Genomic DNA, 15468 nt, shown 5'->3' on the forward strand with positions numbered 1-15468 from the left:
TGCTCCAGCTGGTCCAGGGACTACAGAAGCAGGCAAGCTCCCAGAGAGCGAGCGAACAGAGCGAGCGAACAGGGGGAGCAAACAGGAGTTGGCCAGGGGAGTTGCAGTGGTTGAAGAGACAAAGGAGACAAAGGAGACAGAGGCTAAGAGGTAAGTGGGTTGCAGGAAGCCCAGGGCGCTGCCCTTTATCCTTCTGACTGGCTGTGAGCTCACCAGGAGCTTCTGAGAGCTCCAACTGAATTGGAGGGGTGTGGCCTGAGTACTCCCAGCAGCTGACTGGGCGGGAAGCTTCAGTCTGTTTCCCGCCTCCCAGCTGAGCAGAGCAGAGCAGAGCAAGCTGCTCCAGCTGGTCCAGGGACTACAGAAGCAGGCAAGCTCCCAGAGAGCGAGCGAACAGAGCGAGCGAACAGGGGGAGCAAACAGGAGTTGGCCAGGGGAGTTGCAGTGGTTGAAGAGACAAAGGAGACAAAGGAGACAGAGGCTAAGAGGTAAGTGGGTTGCAGGAAGCCCAGGGCGCTGCCCTTTATCCTTCTGACTGGCTGTGAGCTCACCAGGAGCTTCTGAGAGCTCCAACTGAATTGGAGGGGTGTGGCCTGAGTACTCCCAGCAGCTGACTGGGCGGGAAGCTTCAGTCTGTTTCCCGCCTCCCAGCTGAGCAGAGCAGAGCAGAGCAAGCTGCTCCAGCTGGTCCAGGGACTACAGAAGCAGGCAAGCTCCCAGAGAGCGAGCGAACAGAGCGAGCGAACAGGGGGAGCAAACAGGAGTTGGCCAGGGGAGTTGCAGTGGTTGAAGAGACAAAGGAGACAAAGGAGACAGAGGCTAAGAGGTAAGTGGGTTGCAGGAAGCCCAGGGCGCTGCCCTTTATCCTTCTGACTGGCTGTGAGCTCACCAGGAGCTTCTGAGAGCTCCAACTGAATTGGAGGGGTGTGGCCTGAGTACTCCCAGCAGCTGACTGGGTGGGAAGCTTCAGTCTGTTTCCCGCCTCCCAGCTGAGCAGAGCAGAGCAGAGCAAGCTGCTCCAGCTGGTCCAGGGACTACAGAAGCAGGCAAGCTCCCAGAGAGCGAGCGAACAGAGCGAGCGAACAGGGGGAGCAAACAGGAGTTGGCCAGGGGAGTTGCAGTGGTTGAAGAGACAAAGGAGACAAAGGAGACAGAGGCTAAGAGGTAAGTGGGTTGCAGGAAGCCCAGGGCGCTGCCCTTTATCCTTCTGACTGGCTGTGAGCTCACCAGGAGCTTCTGAGAGCTCCAACTGAATTGGAGGGGTGTGGCCTGAGTACTCCCAGCAGCTGACTGGGCGGGAAGCTTCAGTCTGTTTCCCGCCTCCCAGCTGAGCAGAGCAGAGCAGAGCAAGCTGCTCCAGCTGGTCCAGGGACTACAGAAGCAGGCAAGCTCCCAGAGAGCGAGCGAACAGAGCGAGCGAACAGGGGGAGCAAACAGGAGTTGGCCAGGGGAGTTGCAGTGGTTGAAGAGACAAAGGAGACAAAGGAGACAGAGGCTAAGAGGTAAGTGGGTTGCAGGAAGCCCAGGGCGCTGCCCTTTATCCTTCTGACTGGCTGTGAGCTCACCAGGAGCTTCTGAGAGCTCCAACTGAATTGGAGGGGTGTGGCCTGAGTACTCCCAGCAGCTGACTGGGCGGGAAGCTTCAGTCTGTTTCCCGCCTCCCAGCTGAGCAGAGCAGAGCAGAGCAAGCTGCTCCAGCTGGTCCAGGGACTACAGAAGCAGGCAAGCTCCCAGAGAGCGAGCGAACAGAGCGAGCGAACAGGGGGAGCAAACAGGAGTTGGCCAGGGGAGTTGCAGTGGTTGAAGAGACAAAGGAGACAAAGGAGACAGAGGCTAAGAGGTAAGTGGGTTGCAGGAAGCCCAGGGCGCTGCCCTTTATCCTTCTGACTGGCTGTGAGCTCACCAGGAGCTTCTGAGAGCTCCAACTGAATTGGAGGGGTGTGGCCTGAGTACTCCCAGCAGCTGACTGGGCGGGAAGCTTCAGTCTGTTTCCCGCCTCCCAGCTGAGCAGAGCAGAGCAGAGCAAGCTGCTCCAGCTGGTCCAGGGACTACAGAAGCAGGCAAGCTCCCAGAGAGCGAGCGAACAGAGCGAGCGAACAGGGGGAGCAAACAGGGGGAGCAAACAGGAGTTGGCCAGGGGAGTTGCAGTGGTTGAAGAGACAAAGGAGACAAAGGAGACAGAGGCTAAGAGGTAAGTGGGTTGCAGGAAGCCCAGGGCGCTGCCCTTTATCCTTCTGACTGGCTGTGAGCTCACCAGGAGCTTCTGAGAGCTCCAACTGAATTGGAGGGGTGTGGCCTGAGTACTCCCAGCAGCTGACTGGGCGGGAAGCTTCAGTCTGTTTCCCGCCTCCCAGCTGAGCAGAGCAGAGCAGAGCAAGCTGCTCCAGCTGGTCCAGGGACTACAGAAGCAGGCAAGCTCCCAGAGAGCGAGCGAACAGGGGGAGCAAACAGGAGTTGGCCAGGGGAGTTCGGCACGGGAGGTCAAGGGGGAGGCCCCTAACATTTTTTTTTTTATTTTATTTTTTTTTACTAACTTTTTTTCATTTATTTGTCTTGTAACACACACTTCCACACCAGTGGGACTCTGCTTTTAACCTCTACTGAGTAGAGGAGCAGGCACAGGCTAGTCTAGAACAATCACAAAGCTAGACACAAAAAGGGAAAAGAGGCTATGGAAGGACAAGACTCTCCAGTGGTGGTGACCTGCAAGGTGTGTGCAATGTTTGTTTTCTTGCCTGAGAACAACATGGCCTACACCTGCAACAAGTGCAAGTTGATCACGCTGCTGGAGGAAAAAGTAAGTGGACTGGAGCGGCGACTGTCAACCCTCCGGGGAATAAGAGAACACGAAGAGTTCTTGGACAGAATGGGGGAACTACAGCAGCAAAGGGCAGACCAGAAGCTTGAAGAGCAACAGCAAGATGAGGCAGTGGGAAATGCTGAGGTGAAGAAAAATGGAGTAGAGGATACTCCTTGGAAAACGGTGACAGTTAGGAGAAGAAGAACTAGACGACACTCTGCACCAGTGGAAGCGGTGGAGCTGTGGAACCGATTCCAGGTACTTGCAGATGAGACTGGAGGACAGCCTGCAGAGGAAGAATCACAGGGGAACCTGCATGAGAGTGAGCAAGAGGCTAAAGGTCAGTCAAACAGAGGCGATGAAACCCAGGCCTACAAGAAGAAGAAGAGAAGAGTGGTAGTAGTGGGAGACTCCTTGCTGCGTGGGATCGAGACCCAAGTATGTCGCGAAGACCCGTGGACTCGCCAGGTATGTTGTCTCCCGGGAGGACAGATTAGAGACGTGACTGAAAGGTTGCCTGCACTCATAAAGCCCACTGACAGGTATCCCTTTCTTCTCATCCATGTGGGAACAAATGATACCGCCAAGCGGAGCTACGAAGAGATCACGTCAGACTTTGAAGCTTTGGGAAGGAAACTCAAGAACTTTGGGGCCCAGATAGTTTTCTCATCCATCCTTCCAGTAGTTAGAAGAGGGATAGAAAGGGAACGAAAAATACTCCGGGTGAATGACTGGCTACGAAGGTGGTGCCGACGAGAGAGATTTGGATTCTGGGACCACGGGCTATACTTCCTGGAAGATGGGCTGTTGGCTAGGGATGGGTTGCACCTCACAAAGGCTGGGAAGAATGTGTTTGGCCACAGCATGAAGAACTTCATCAGGAGGGCTTTAAACTGAATCCTACGGGGAAGGGAGATGTAATGTTGGGGGTAACAATGGACGTAGGCGCATGCACTGCAATGGAGAGAACAGCGCTGATAGCGCCCAATAATAGTCTTCAGACACATGTAGGAAGAAAGCCAGACTATGAAGCACATGGTCTTCGATGTCTATATACTAATGCCCAGAGTATGGGAAACAAACAGAACGAACTTGAACTCTTAATACAGGAGGGAAATTATGACTTGATAGGTATAACTGAGACTTGGTGGGATGACTCTCATGACTGGAATACAGCAGTTGAAGGATATAACTTGTTCAAAAAGAACAGGAGGAACAGAAAGGGAGGCGGGGTTGCACTGTATGTGAAAAATACATATCTCTGCACAGAAATACAGGAGGAGGAGCTTGGTAGCCCCATCGAGAGCATCTGGGTTGAAATAAATGGAGCAAAGAATAAAAGGAACCTGGTGGTCGGAGTCTACTACCGGCCACCCAATCAAGGAGAAGCCAAGGATGAAACTTTTGAAAAGCAAATAGCCAATGTTTTAAGGAAGCATGATGTAGTAGTAATGGGGGACTTCAATTTCCCCGATATTTGTTGGGAGACAAATTCTGCAAAACATGGCCCCTCCAGGAAATTCCTGACTTGTGTGGCGGATAACTTCCTCCTACAGAAAGTAGAGGAAGGAACTAGAGGATCGGCTATCCTTGACTTGATCCTAACCAACAGAGATGACTTAGTGGATAAAGTAGCAGTTACAGGAACTCTGGGGGAAAGCGACCATGTTGTACTTGAGTTCTTGGTTCTAAGGGAAGCAAAAGCCGAGTGTACTCAAACGCGTACCCTGGATTTTAGGAAAGCTGATTTTAATAAACTCAGAACAATGATCAGTAAGGTCCCATGGCAAGCAATGCTAGCGAGAAAAGGAGTCCAAGATGGGTGGGAACTTTTAAAAAAGGAAATTCTCAAGGCACAATCACAAACAATTCCAACAAGAAGAAAAGGTGGAAGACAACAGAAGAAGCCAATGTGGCTTCACAAAAAGCTTAGGGATGACCTGAAAACAAAAAAGGACACATATAGGAAGTGGAAAGAAGGCCAAGTAACAAAGGAAGAGTACAGGCAGGTAGCACAGAATTGCAGGGATGGCGTCAGGAAGGCTAAAGCGGAGAACGAGGTGAGGTTAGCGAGGGATGCTAAAAACAACAAAAAGGCTTTCTTCAGCTACGTGCATAGTAAAAGGCAGAGGAAAGAAATGGTTGTTCAGCTATTAAATAAGGATGGCAAAATGATAACAGATGACAAAGAAAAGGCAGAGGTGCTCAATTCCTACTTTGGCTCAGTCTTCTCCCAAAAGAGGGTCTATGACCCCCCTGGCAAAGGCGAAGTACAGGCTGAAGGGGCAGGATTGCAGCTTGAGATCGACAGGCATATGGTCAAGGAACACCTCATTACTTTGAATGAGTTCAAATCTCCAGGGCCAGATGAACTGCATCCTAGAGTCATAAAGGAACTGGCAGAAGAGCTCTCAGAACCGCTGTCTATTCTCTTTGAGAAATCATGGAGGACCGGGGAAGTGCCAGATGACTGGAGGAGGGCTAACGTTGTCCCTATCTTCAAAAAGGGTAAAAAGGAGGAACCTGGGAACTACAGACCAGTCAGTCTGACATCAATCCCTGGGAAAATTCTGGAGCAGATCATAAAGCAATCCATCTGGAAGCACCTTGACAACAATGCAGTGATTACTCGAAGCCAACATGGATTTGTCAAAAACAAGTCCTGCCAGACAAATCTGATCTCATTTTTTGATCAAGTCACCTCCCTTGTAGACCGTGGGAATGCTGTAGACATCATATACCTCGACTTCAGCAAAGCTTTCGACAAAGTGCCCCATGATATCCTGATGAGCAAACTAGCTCGAAGTGGGCTAGATGAAACAACGATCATGTGGATCCACAGTTGGCTACAGAATCGGACTCAAAGAGTGCTTATCAATGGGACCTTCTCAAGCTGGGGAGAGGTAACGAGTGGGGTACCGCAGGGCTCAGTCCTGGGCCCAGTGCTCTTCAATATTTTTATTAATGACTTGGAGGAGGAGGTGCAGGGAATGCTGATCAAATTTGCAGATGACACAAAATTGGGAGGGATAGCTAATACTTTGGAAGACAGAAACAAAATTCAAAGTGATCTGGATAGACTGGAGTGCTGGGCAGAAAACAACAGAATGGCATTTAATAGGGACAAATGCCAAGTTCTGCACCTAGGAAAAAGAAACCAAATGCACAGTTACAAGATGGGGGATACGTGGCTCAACCACACTACGAGCGAGAAGGATCTTGGAATTGTCGTCGATCACAAGCTGAATATGAGCCAACAATGTGATGTGGCTGCAAAAAAGGCAAATGCTATTTTGGGCTGCATTCATAGAAGCATCGCTTCCAAATCCCGGGAAGTACTAGTTCCCCTCTACTCAGCACTGGTTAGGCCTCATCTGGAGTACTGTGTCCAGTTCTGGGCACCACACTTTAAGAAGGATGCAGACAAGCTGGAGAGGGTTCAAAGGAGGGCAACAAAGATGATCAGGGGACTGGAAACAAAGCCCTATGAAGAGAGACTGAAAGAACTGGGCATGTTTAGCCTTGAGAAGAGAAGACTGAGGGGAGATATGATAGCGCTCTTCAAGTACTTGAAAGGTTGTCACAGAGAAGAAGGCCAGGATCTCTTCTTGATTATCCCAGAGTGCAGGACACGGAATAATGGGCTCAAGTTACAGGAAGCCAGATTCCGACTGAACATCAGGAAAAACTTCCTGAGTGTCAGAGCAATACGGCAATGGAACCAATTACCTGGGGAGGTGGTGGGCTCTCCCACACTGGAGGCCTTCAAGACGAGGCTGGACAGCCATTTGTCAGGGATGCTCTGACTTGGATTCCTGCATTGAGCAGGGGGTTGGACTCGATGGCCTTGTAGGCCCCTTCCAACCCTACTATTCTATGATTCTATGATTCTATGATTCTATGAGGGAACAGCCGCTCTGCAGATGCTCAGAGGCACTTTTTCCATAGTCCCTTTCTAAAAGAACAACGGTTCTGGGGAGGGAACAGCCGCTCTGCAGATGCTCAGGGGCACTTTCCCCATCATTCCTTTTAAAAATAATGATTCTGCGGCGGGAACAGCCGCTCTGCATATGCTCAGAGGCACGTTTTCCACAGTCCCTTTCTAAAAGAAGAACGGTTCTGGGGAGGGAACAGCCGCTCTGCAGATGCTCAGGGGCACTTTCCCCATCATTCCTTTTAAAAATAATGATTCTGCGGCGGGAACAGCCGCTCTGCATATGCTCAGAGGCACGTTTTCCACAGTCCCTTTCTAAAAGAAGAACGGTTCTGGGGAGGGAACAGCCGCTCTGCAGATGCTCAGGGGCATTTCCCCATCATTCCTTTTAAAAATGATGATTCTGCGGCGGGAACAGCCGCTCTGCATATGCTCAGAGGCACGTTTTCCACAGTCCCTTTCTAAAAGAAGAACGGTTCTGGGGAGGGAACAGCCGCTCTGCAGATGCTCAGGGGCATTTCCCCATCATTCCTTTTAAAAATGATGATTCTGCGGCGGGAACAGCCGCTCTGCATATGCTCAGAGGCACGTTTTCCACAGTCCCTTTCTAAAAGAAGAACGGTTCTGGGGAGGGAACAGCCGCTCTGCAGATGCTCAGGGGCATTTCCCCATCATTCCTTTTAAAAATGATGATTCTGCGGCGGGAACAGCCGCTCTGCAGATGCTCAGGGGCACTCTCCCCATAGCCCTCCTTAAAATAACGATTCCGCGGGGGGAGCAGGCACTCTGCAGGTGCTCCGGGGCACTCTCCCCACGGTCTCTCCCCGCTCCCCCGCCGCCCGAAGGCGGCCATTCCCTCGCTGCCGCTCCAGCCTCGCGACGCTCCGGGGGCGGGGAAGGGAAGGCGGCGCCCCGCCCGCAGCGACAGCCCCGAACCGCCTGACGGCCGCGGCTGGGCCGCCCCCGCCGCCCCCGCCGCCCAGGCCAAGCGAGCGGCGCGCTCGGCGGCCGGAGGACGAGGCGCGTCGGCCCGACCGCGGAAGGCCGCGCGCGACGTCGCCGTGAGGCGGCCCCGCCGACTAGGCCGCGGAGCCGGGGGCTCGCGCAGCCGCGCGGGCCGCGGGCCATGACGTAGGGCCGGGCTGGCGGCGAGGGCCGTCCCGCGCGCGCGCTCCGTCCGCCGCCGCTCCCAGCGCGCCCGCCGCCGCCTGCCTCCTCCTCCGCCTCCATGTGGATGCAGCAGCGGCTGAAGGGGCTGCCGGGCCTGCTGTCGAGCAGCTGGGCCAGGCGCCTGCTGGCCCTGCTCTGCTTCCTGCTGGTGGCCTACTGGTACCTCGGAGGGGCCCTGCCGCGCCTCCTGCCCTGGAGGCCCGGGCAGCCCGCGGGGGGCGCCGCGGGGCTGTGCCTGCAGGCCGAAACCCGGGCCTGGCAGGCCTTGGCCCAGCAGGGGGAAGCCAGGCTGCTGCAGGCCGGCCGCCCGCCCGGCGGCGACGCCGACTCGCCTCCAGCCCTGGTGGGCAACGGCTACCTGCTGCTGGATGCCGCCGCCAATCGGCTCTGGGTGGCGGCCGGGGGCAGAGGCCCGCCCGCCACCCCGGCCCACGCCACCGAGTACTTGCCGCTGGCGCAGCTCCGGAGCCCGGCTAACGCCGTCGCCGAAGCGGGGGCCGCCGTGGCCATGCTGAAGGACGGGGCCATCCGGGGGGTCCGATGCATCCAAGCCGGGCCTCCAGCGGCTGACCCCGGGGCCGCCGGGGGCTGCGTCACCGTCCGCGAGGAGCTGCTGGCGCACCGGGGCCGGCCGCACCTCTACCTGCAGCGCATGGCCGTGGCCAACCCCACCGACCGCCTGGTGGCCTTCGAGGTGTCTGGCCTGCCGGTGGCAGTAGGGGCTGGGGCCGGAGCTGGGAAATTCATCACCAGCATGGAGAAGGCAGGCGACCGGCAGTTCTTCCTGTCCTCCGGCCGGGTGCTGCAGGCCGCCGGCGACAAGGTGGTGCTGGTCGTGGTGGCGTCCAAGAAGCTGGTCAGCCGGGTGCAGGTGGCTCCCAAGTCCCAGTTCGATGAGACCCTGCTGTCCGTGGTGCACACCTCCGAGCCTGTCGAGGCCTCCCGCCTGGACGACACTTTCAGCAAGCTCCGGGAGGCAGCCAAAAAGGAGATATTGGAGGTCATGAGGATGAGGACGGAGGACTTGGTGCAGGAACACCGGCAGGCCTGGGCCGACCTGTTCATCTCAGGTGAGCAATTGTGTCTGCTTGGCCCCGCACCGGTAGCTTTCCCTCGAATCCACAACCAGGGCTGGATCCAAGAGCTTTCGGCATCATGTGCTCTCCGGGGGCCCCACTCCTATCTTGGTTCATCCTGGTGGCAGACAGCCACAGCATTCCCAATTGGCACTGGCTGTTGCTATTTTACTTTCCCACAATGCCCTGCAGCGCTGCTGTGTCAGGGGGATTGTGGGAAATGTAAATGGTGTCTGGCACTAACCAAACCATAACTGAGATCGGAGTTGTCAGTCACACCTTCCACTTCCTATAGGGCAGCCCCCTTGGTATTTGGGGGTGAGATTTAGGAGGTGTACGTAAATTACAAGTGTTTGCCTGAGTTTGTGTGCAAGCAGCATTGGATACTCTGGATGGGGGTTATTCAGGAGGGTGTGTTTTGCTACTGTACGACTCATTCACTCTTTATGTATAGGAATGGAGGAGGATAATTTTGTAAAAAAATAACCCACCTTTCATGTATCCCAGAGTGCTTTCTTTTCTAACCAGGAAGCGGCCCTTCTCTTCATGGTGGGGAAAGGCATTCTGTGAAAAAATTGAGCTGGCCCTTCTTTTTGTCACAATCCCATGTGAATGAACGATTCAGGAACAGGGTTACCTAATATACCCTTGAAAGAAGAGTATGTGATTGGATAATTGTGCCGATACTTTAACTCACCTGGTATATTGTACTCTTCATGGATTTTAATTTTAATCATAAGCTGATTTGGGAGCCCCTTTTGGCTGAAAAGTGAAGAATAAATAGAACAAATGACCGTAAATGAATGAGGCTAAGGTACTCTCAAGCAGCTTTGGGGCCTTTATGTTCCATATTGTACATTAACTAGGGTTTCCTTGTTTTTCATGTTCGTGCAGGCTGGTTAAGATATGCTTCTATGCATGTGCAGAGTACTTTCTCCGCTGACTAACTACAGCTCACTTCCTCATACGGAACAGGGTTTCTGTGAAACTTTTGGATTGGTTGTTAGAGCCCTATGACTTTGCATTTTGCTGTCCTGCATAGTCCATATAATAATTCTTGGATGGGCATGATAAAATGCCCTGTTAGGAGGGAGAAACTTCCTTATCCCTCCCTGGATGGATTTGGGCCCTTTATTCACAGGAATGACCAATTCTGATGGGGAATTTTTTTCCACCCGCAATTTGCCATGGGGCATTCCAGTGGATTAAACTTTATGTCAAAAGAATCTCTCTCTTTTTCTCTCTGTGCCTCTAGTTCAATGCTTAGGATATGCTATTTATTATATTTATATTCTCCCCTTTCCAACAAAAATGGCACTCAAGGTGGCTATTTTTGTATATGTGGGGGAAACTAAACTTTTAAACTAAACTTTTAACTTTTTATGAACTTGAGCACGCTCCGGGAGAGAGCGCAGGACAGGAAGGCCTGGCGTGCTATGGTCCATGGGGTCACGAAGAGTCGGACACGACTGAACGACTGAACAACAAACTTTTACCACCTTTCCTCGCCCTCAGATTTCATAACCAAATGTCTGCTGCCTTGTAAAGACGAAACAGGCATGTGGCTTAATCTGGGAGTGTCGCAAAATAGATTAAAATAGAAGCCATGAGCTGAGAGAGGTGTAGCTCCTTGTTGGCGTTTCTTCTAACCCTTTTGTTATACATTTTATTCACCATCCTCAGTCTTGTGGCAAAGGCCCTTTTGTTTACATGCAAACACAGGCTTCCTGTTTCCTCAGGCCTCTAAATTTTCAACTGCATGGACCAGAATAGTGCAAGTGCTGGGTTTAGAAGGGGGAAAACCCCAGGTTCAAAGGCGGTTTCCCCCCCATGCTAAAAGGCTTTTGTGCAGTTTTCCCCCATTCTAAAAGGCTGAAATGCCTCTCCTAAGGCTTAATTGCTGGCAGTAAGAACTTTAAAAACGTGGCTGTTCAGGCAGGCATTTGGGGTGGGTTAGGGTATTTTAGAAAATGTTTTTATTGTAGAATGTTATTGTTTTAAACTGTTTTTATTGTACGTTGTACATCGCCCAGAGTGGCTGGGTGACCAGCCAGATGGGCGATTAATAAATTTAATAATAAATAAATAAAATTAAGCTGAAACAGGCTGGTGTTTTTTGGCCCGGTTCCTTTTCCCTCTGGCCTGGGCCACCACTGGAATGCAGCTCCCAAGAGCTGCTCTGAAATGGAATTTGGCCCCGGGCTGAAAGAAGTTCAGTACCCCTGCTATAAACTTTGCAATGGCCATGTAAAGTAGGCTGTTGCTGTTGTTACCGCCACCCATATGGCAGATGTGGGGATCAGGTGGAGAGATTCCTAAGATTGAGGTATAACTCTTGAGTTCTTGGGCAAAGGAAAGAAATTACTCTAAATAACTTCCTCTGTTTTTCAGGGGTTGAAATGAGGAAGATCACTGATGCTCACACCCCCTCCAGCGACACCGTCAACATGACCCTGTATTACGTCCTGTCCACCACCCCATCTCCCCTTCTTGACCCCCTCATCAGCAGCGAGGAAAGGGAGAAAATGGAAGCCACCTTGAACTACGCTGACCACTGCTTCAGCGGCTACGCAACGATGCACGCCGAGAACCTGTGGCCAGCCCGGCTGTTGACGGTCCCTCAGGTCCTGCAGCTCTCGAACCTGTGGAAGCTGACCCTTCAGAAACGGGGGTGCAAAGGCCTCCTCGCCACTGGAGCCCACGGCATCATGCAAGGGATGGTGCTCAGCTTTGGGGGGCTGCAGTTCACCGAGAACCACCTCCAGTTCCAGTCTGACCCAGACGTGCTTCAAAACAGCTACTCCCTGCGAGGGATCCATTACAACAAGGACCTGATTAACTTGGCCGTCCTGCTGGATGCGGATGGGAAGCCCTTTCTGCATGTGTCTGTGAAGTTTCAGGAGAAGCCGGTGAAGCTCTATGCCTGCGAGGGAGGCTGCACCAATGACCCCGTGGAGCTGACTTCGGAGCTGCATGGGCACACCTTCCCCGTCATGGTGACACAGCCCATCACGCCTCTGCTCTACATCTCCACAGACTTGGTGCATCTCCAGGATCTGAGGCACACGCTGCATCTCAAGGCGATCCTGGCCCATGAGGAACACATGGCCAAACAGTACCCCGGCCTGCCCTTCCTCTTCTGGTTCAGTGTCGCCTCTCTTATCACCCTTTTCCACTTGTTCCTCTTTAAACTCATTTACAATGAATACTGTGGGCCGGGGGCCAAGCCGCTCTTCCGCAGCAAGGTATAAATCCAGCCCAGTTCTTGAGTGCCTGATACATGGTGAACTGAATCCACCTCTTGGGTTTGGGATACTTCTGCTCTCCCCACTGCCCTGCAAGTAGGAAGCCTGTATAGGAGCTTTGAATGTTCTGTGGATAAGCAGCGTGCGTGCAAGCGTGAGTGTGTGTGTACATGCACATGTGTTTGCCTTGGTAGAAGGCAACAGGATCTCGATGGGAAGTCTATACCAAGGAGAGGTAGCCCAAAATCAAGGTTTTTGAAAACAAATGCACCGTTTGCTCCTATACAATCAACATATATATATATATATATATATATACATACACATACACACACACACACACACACACACACACATACATACATATTGAGGGTGGATGGGTGCACATCAGTACTATTCCTGCTCTTGCGAGGCCTTTCCCAGACTGCAGGTGCTTCAGAATGATCGTCTGACGATTGTATAGTAAGTAGTACACCAGCTAATGATCTGGCCTAACTGCGTTGCAATTCCAGGGCCCATGTTAGAAGGTGATCCATTTAGTTATGCGCTAAGCCAGCATTAAGCTCCCTTGCCATGTAAACTGACGAAGGCCCACATTAGAAGGGGATCCATTTGGCTAAGCACTAAGCATTACAGTCGCTTGTCATGTAGACAGATGTGCACAGTTACCCTGAAACAATTGTGGGGGTAATGGTGGGGTAATTGCTTCTCGTAAATTGACCATCTGTGGGTGGTGGAGGGCTCTGTGAGAACTCTTGGAGGCAGTAAGACTTGCGATTGGGTTATTATTAGATGCTCCGGGGTGTACAGTTCATGGTGCAAAAAGAATCTGAGAGGAACCAGAGGAGAATGTGGAGTAGACTTCCTTGCTTCTACCTCCAGTACAGTCTAGTTCTGAAAAAAAGAAGACTCTCCTTAGCAGGTCAAATGTCCAGCGTCTGGTGACAACAATAGAATAAACACAAAAATGGAGGAAGGCAAGGGGTTGTCAGTCTGTTTTCTTCTCTGGAGAGAGGGAAAATAGGATCTGAAATAGAGGGGAACTGTGGCCTAACTGGGTGTGGGGTTTGAGGTTTGCACATCCTGCAAATGTTATCCATAGATGAAGGGAGGACATCCTGACAGTTTGGCGGGATTGGGAGGAGAATGTAATCCATCGGCTCTGAAGACCAGGTTTCAGTGTAAAAACAGGGAAGGAAGATGTTGCATCTGGTACGTGGTAGAACAAAGACATCCAGAAGCTCTTTCTAGTGATTGCCCTTTAATTATGATTCTTTAAAAAAAATGCAACAGAGGAAGAGAAGCCCTTTGCATATAATGTGTGCGTGCTACTGGTATCCTGGTACTTTCTTGATTCACTTCTGTGTGTGTCCTCTTGCTCCTGGAAAATCCGAGACTTCCATTGCTTCCCTACTTCCTCCCCACTTCACATCACAATCTTGTTAAACCAGCCTTCCCTGACCTGGTGCCTTCCAGATGTGTTTGACCACAACTCCCATAATTCCCATTGGCCTTGCTGACTGGAAGTTTTGAGATTTGCAGTCATGACACATCTAGAGGGCCCCAGGTTGGGGGAAGGCTGTGTTTAAACCACCCTGAAGTGGTTGGTACAAAGAGCTGGTGTTGTTCCGGGCAAAGTTGCCAACAAGTGCTTTTCCCAAGGCGGATCAGCTCTGCTGATCCAGAAGCTGCATGGCTGCCACTGAAAGTGGCAGCCCTGCAACAGCTCCTCCCAAGCAACCTCAGTAAATCTTGTTGCGTGATGTGTCATCCCATTGGGAGTCCCACATCCCTGCAAGGGGCAAGCAGAGCCCGGATAAGAACGATCAAAACAATGATTATGCAACGGTGCATTACTGAACCCGGGGAGTAGACAACTCAGCACCTTCCAAATGCTCTGGACTACAGCTCCCATCCCCCTTGACCATTGGCCTTGCGAGCTGGGGCTGGAGTCCAAAACCCCTGGAGGGCACCTGGTTAGCTAGCCCTATACTAGACCTTATTAATGAAGAAGGAGGGAGGAACTTTGCCTCCCTACAGGGATGCACTCACATTTTTTCCTTGTTTTTTTTTTAAAGGAGTTGTGTTGCAGAATGTTCGACTTAATTGTTGGGAGCAGTTTGCTCACATTAACGTAGTTAAGAGCGTGTGTGTGTGTGTGTGTGTGTATGTGTGTCATTCAAAGATAGCCCAGGAAAAAGACAACTGTGGGGGGCAGAAATGATATCTGATTGAGTGTCTTTAAACTGTGACATGAGTAGTATGAAACAACTGCTTTTCCCAACCTGGTGCCCTCCGGTCCCATACATCTTGAGGACGCCAGGTTGGGGCAGCCTGGAAGAACACTTTGTGCTATTAACAGAACCAAAAGGTCTCTCAAGTGAGCGAATGAATGAATGATCTCTCTCCTGGATGCGTTGCCTGAACAGCCCAGCACTGGGCAAGCCTGCAGCTGTAGAACAAGGGCCCTTTGTGGACCCCGTTGTGCCTTGTTGGGAAGGGGGAAATGGAGCTGTTTGTGGTGGTTCAAGAATTCATACTAGCGCTCGTGTGTCCTTGCCTTGTGTGTGTCTCTTTTCAAACCCCATGTCTGCCAAGGTCTGTTGGCTTCCATTAAAATTTACTGTTAGGTGGAGAATACTTGAAAATGACATTATGGCTTTTCATTTTGATGCTTAATGTTGATAGGAAATTAATAAGCAACCCCCCCGTCCCTTTTTTTTTGATCCCCAGAGTTAACCTAATTGGAAAATTCCACTTTTTCTCTCTTGTAGTTGAATGTTCCCTTATTTCTTGTGTGTACTTTAATTTATTGCTGATGGATTTGGAACGTTGATTCTTTGAACTGCAATGCTACTTCAAGAGTGAATAACAGCCAATTAAGAATGTATATGTGTATATATATATATCACACTTTAATCTAGTGTTGGTAATGGGGTTTCCCAGCCTTTTTGTGTGCATAGTGTACAAAGTAGTCAACTTTAATGAAAGTTATGCGGGGGGGAGGGGGGGATTGACCTGTTTGTTCTTGTTCCAAACCTGTTACTAAGGTTCTGGATCATGGGGAGGCAAATCTGGTGATCTGAATGCGACTGTTGTGATTATTTTAAAATACCAAAGGTTTGGGGTTGGTTTTTTTAAAGGAAATAAATACCTTTCAAATTTACACAAACTGGACCTGCTTATTTATTCATACTATTTCTCTACCATGCAGTATCCTAAAATCTCTAAGCGGTTTACATC

At 51.3% G+C, this 15468-nt stretch overlaps 1 protein-coding gene across 1 annotated transcript; it reads left to right on the plus strand.

Moving 5' to 3' along the window:
- Positions 1-7521: 7521 nt before the first annotated feature.
- KIAA2013 (KIAA2013 ortholog) lies at positions 7522-15397 on the plus strand. Its single transcript, XM_084822240.1, has 2 exons — positions 7522-8974; positions 11372-15397. Exons 1-2 carry the CDS (start codon positions 7963-7965, stop codon positions 12229-12231), a joined length of 1872 nt encoding a protein of 623 aa, XP_084678366.1. The 5' UTR covers positions 7522-7962; the 3' UTR covers positions 12232-15397.
- Positions 15398-15468: the final 71 nt, after the last annotated feature.

Source organism: Heloderma suspectum, chromosome 15 (assembly GCF_057233095.1).
Source record: "Heloderma suspectum isolate Gila_16-S chromosome 15, 16-S_ref, whole genome shotgun sequence".
NCBI lineage: Eukaryota > Metazoa > Chordata > Lepidosauria > Squamata > Helodermatidae > Heloderma > Heloderma suspectum.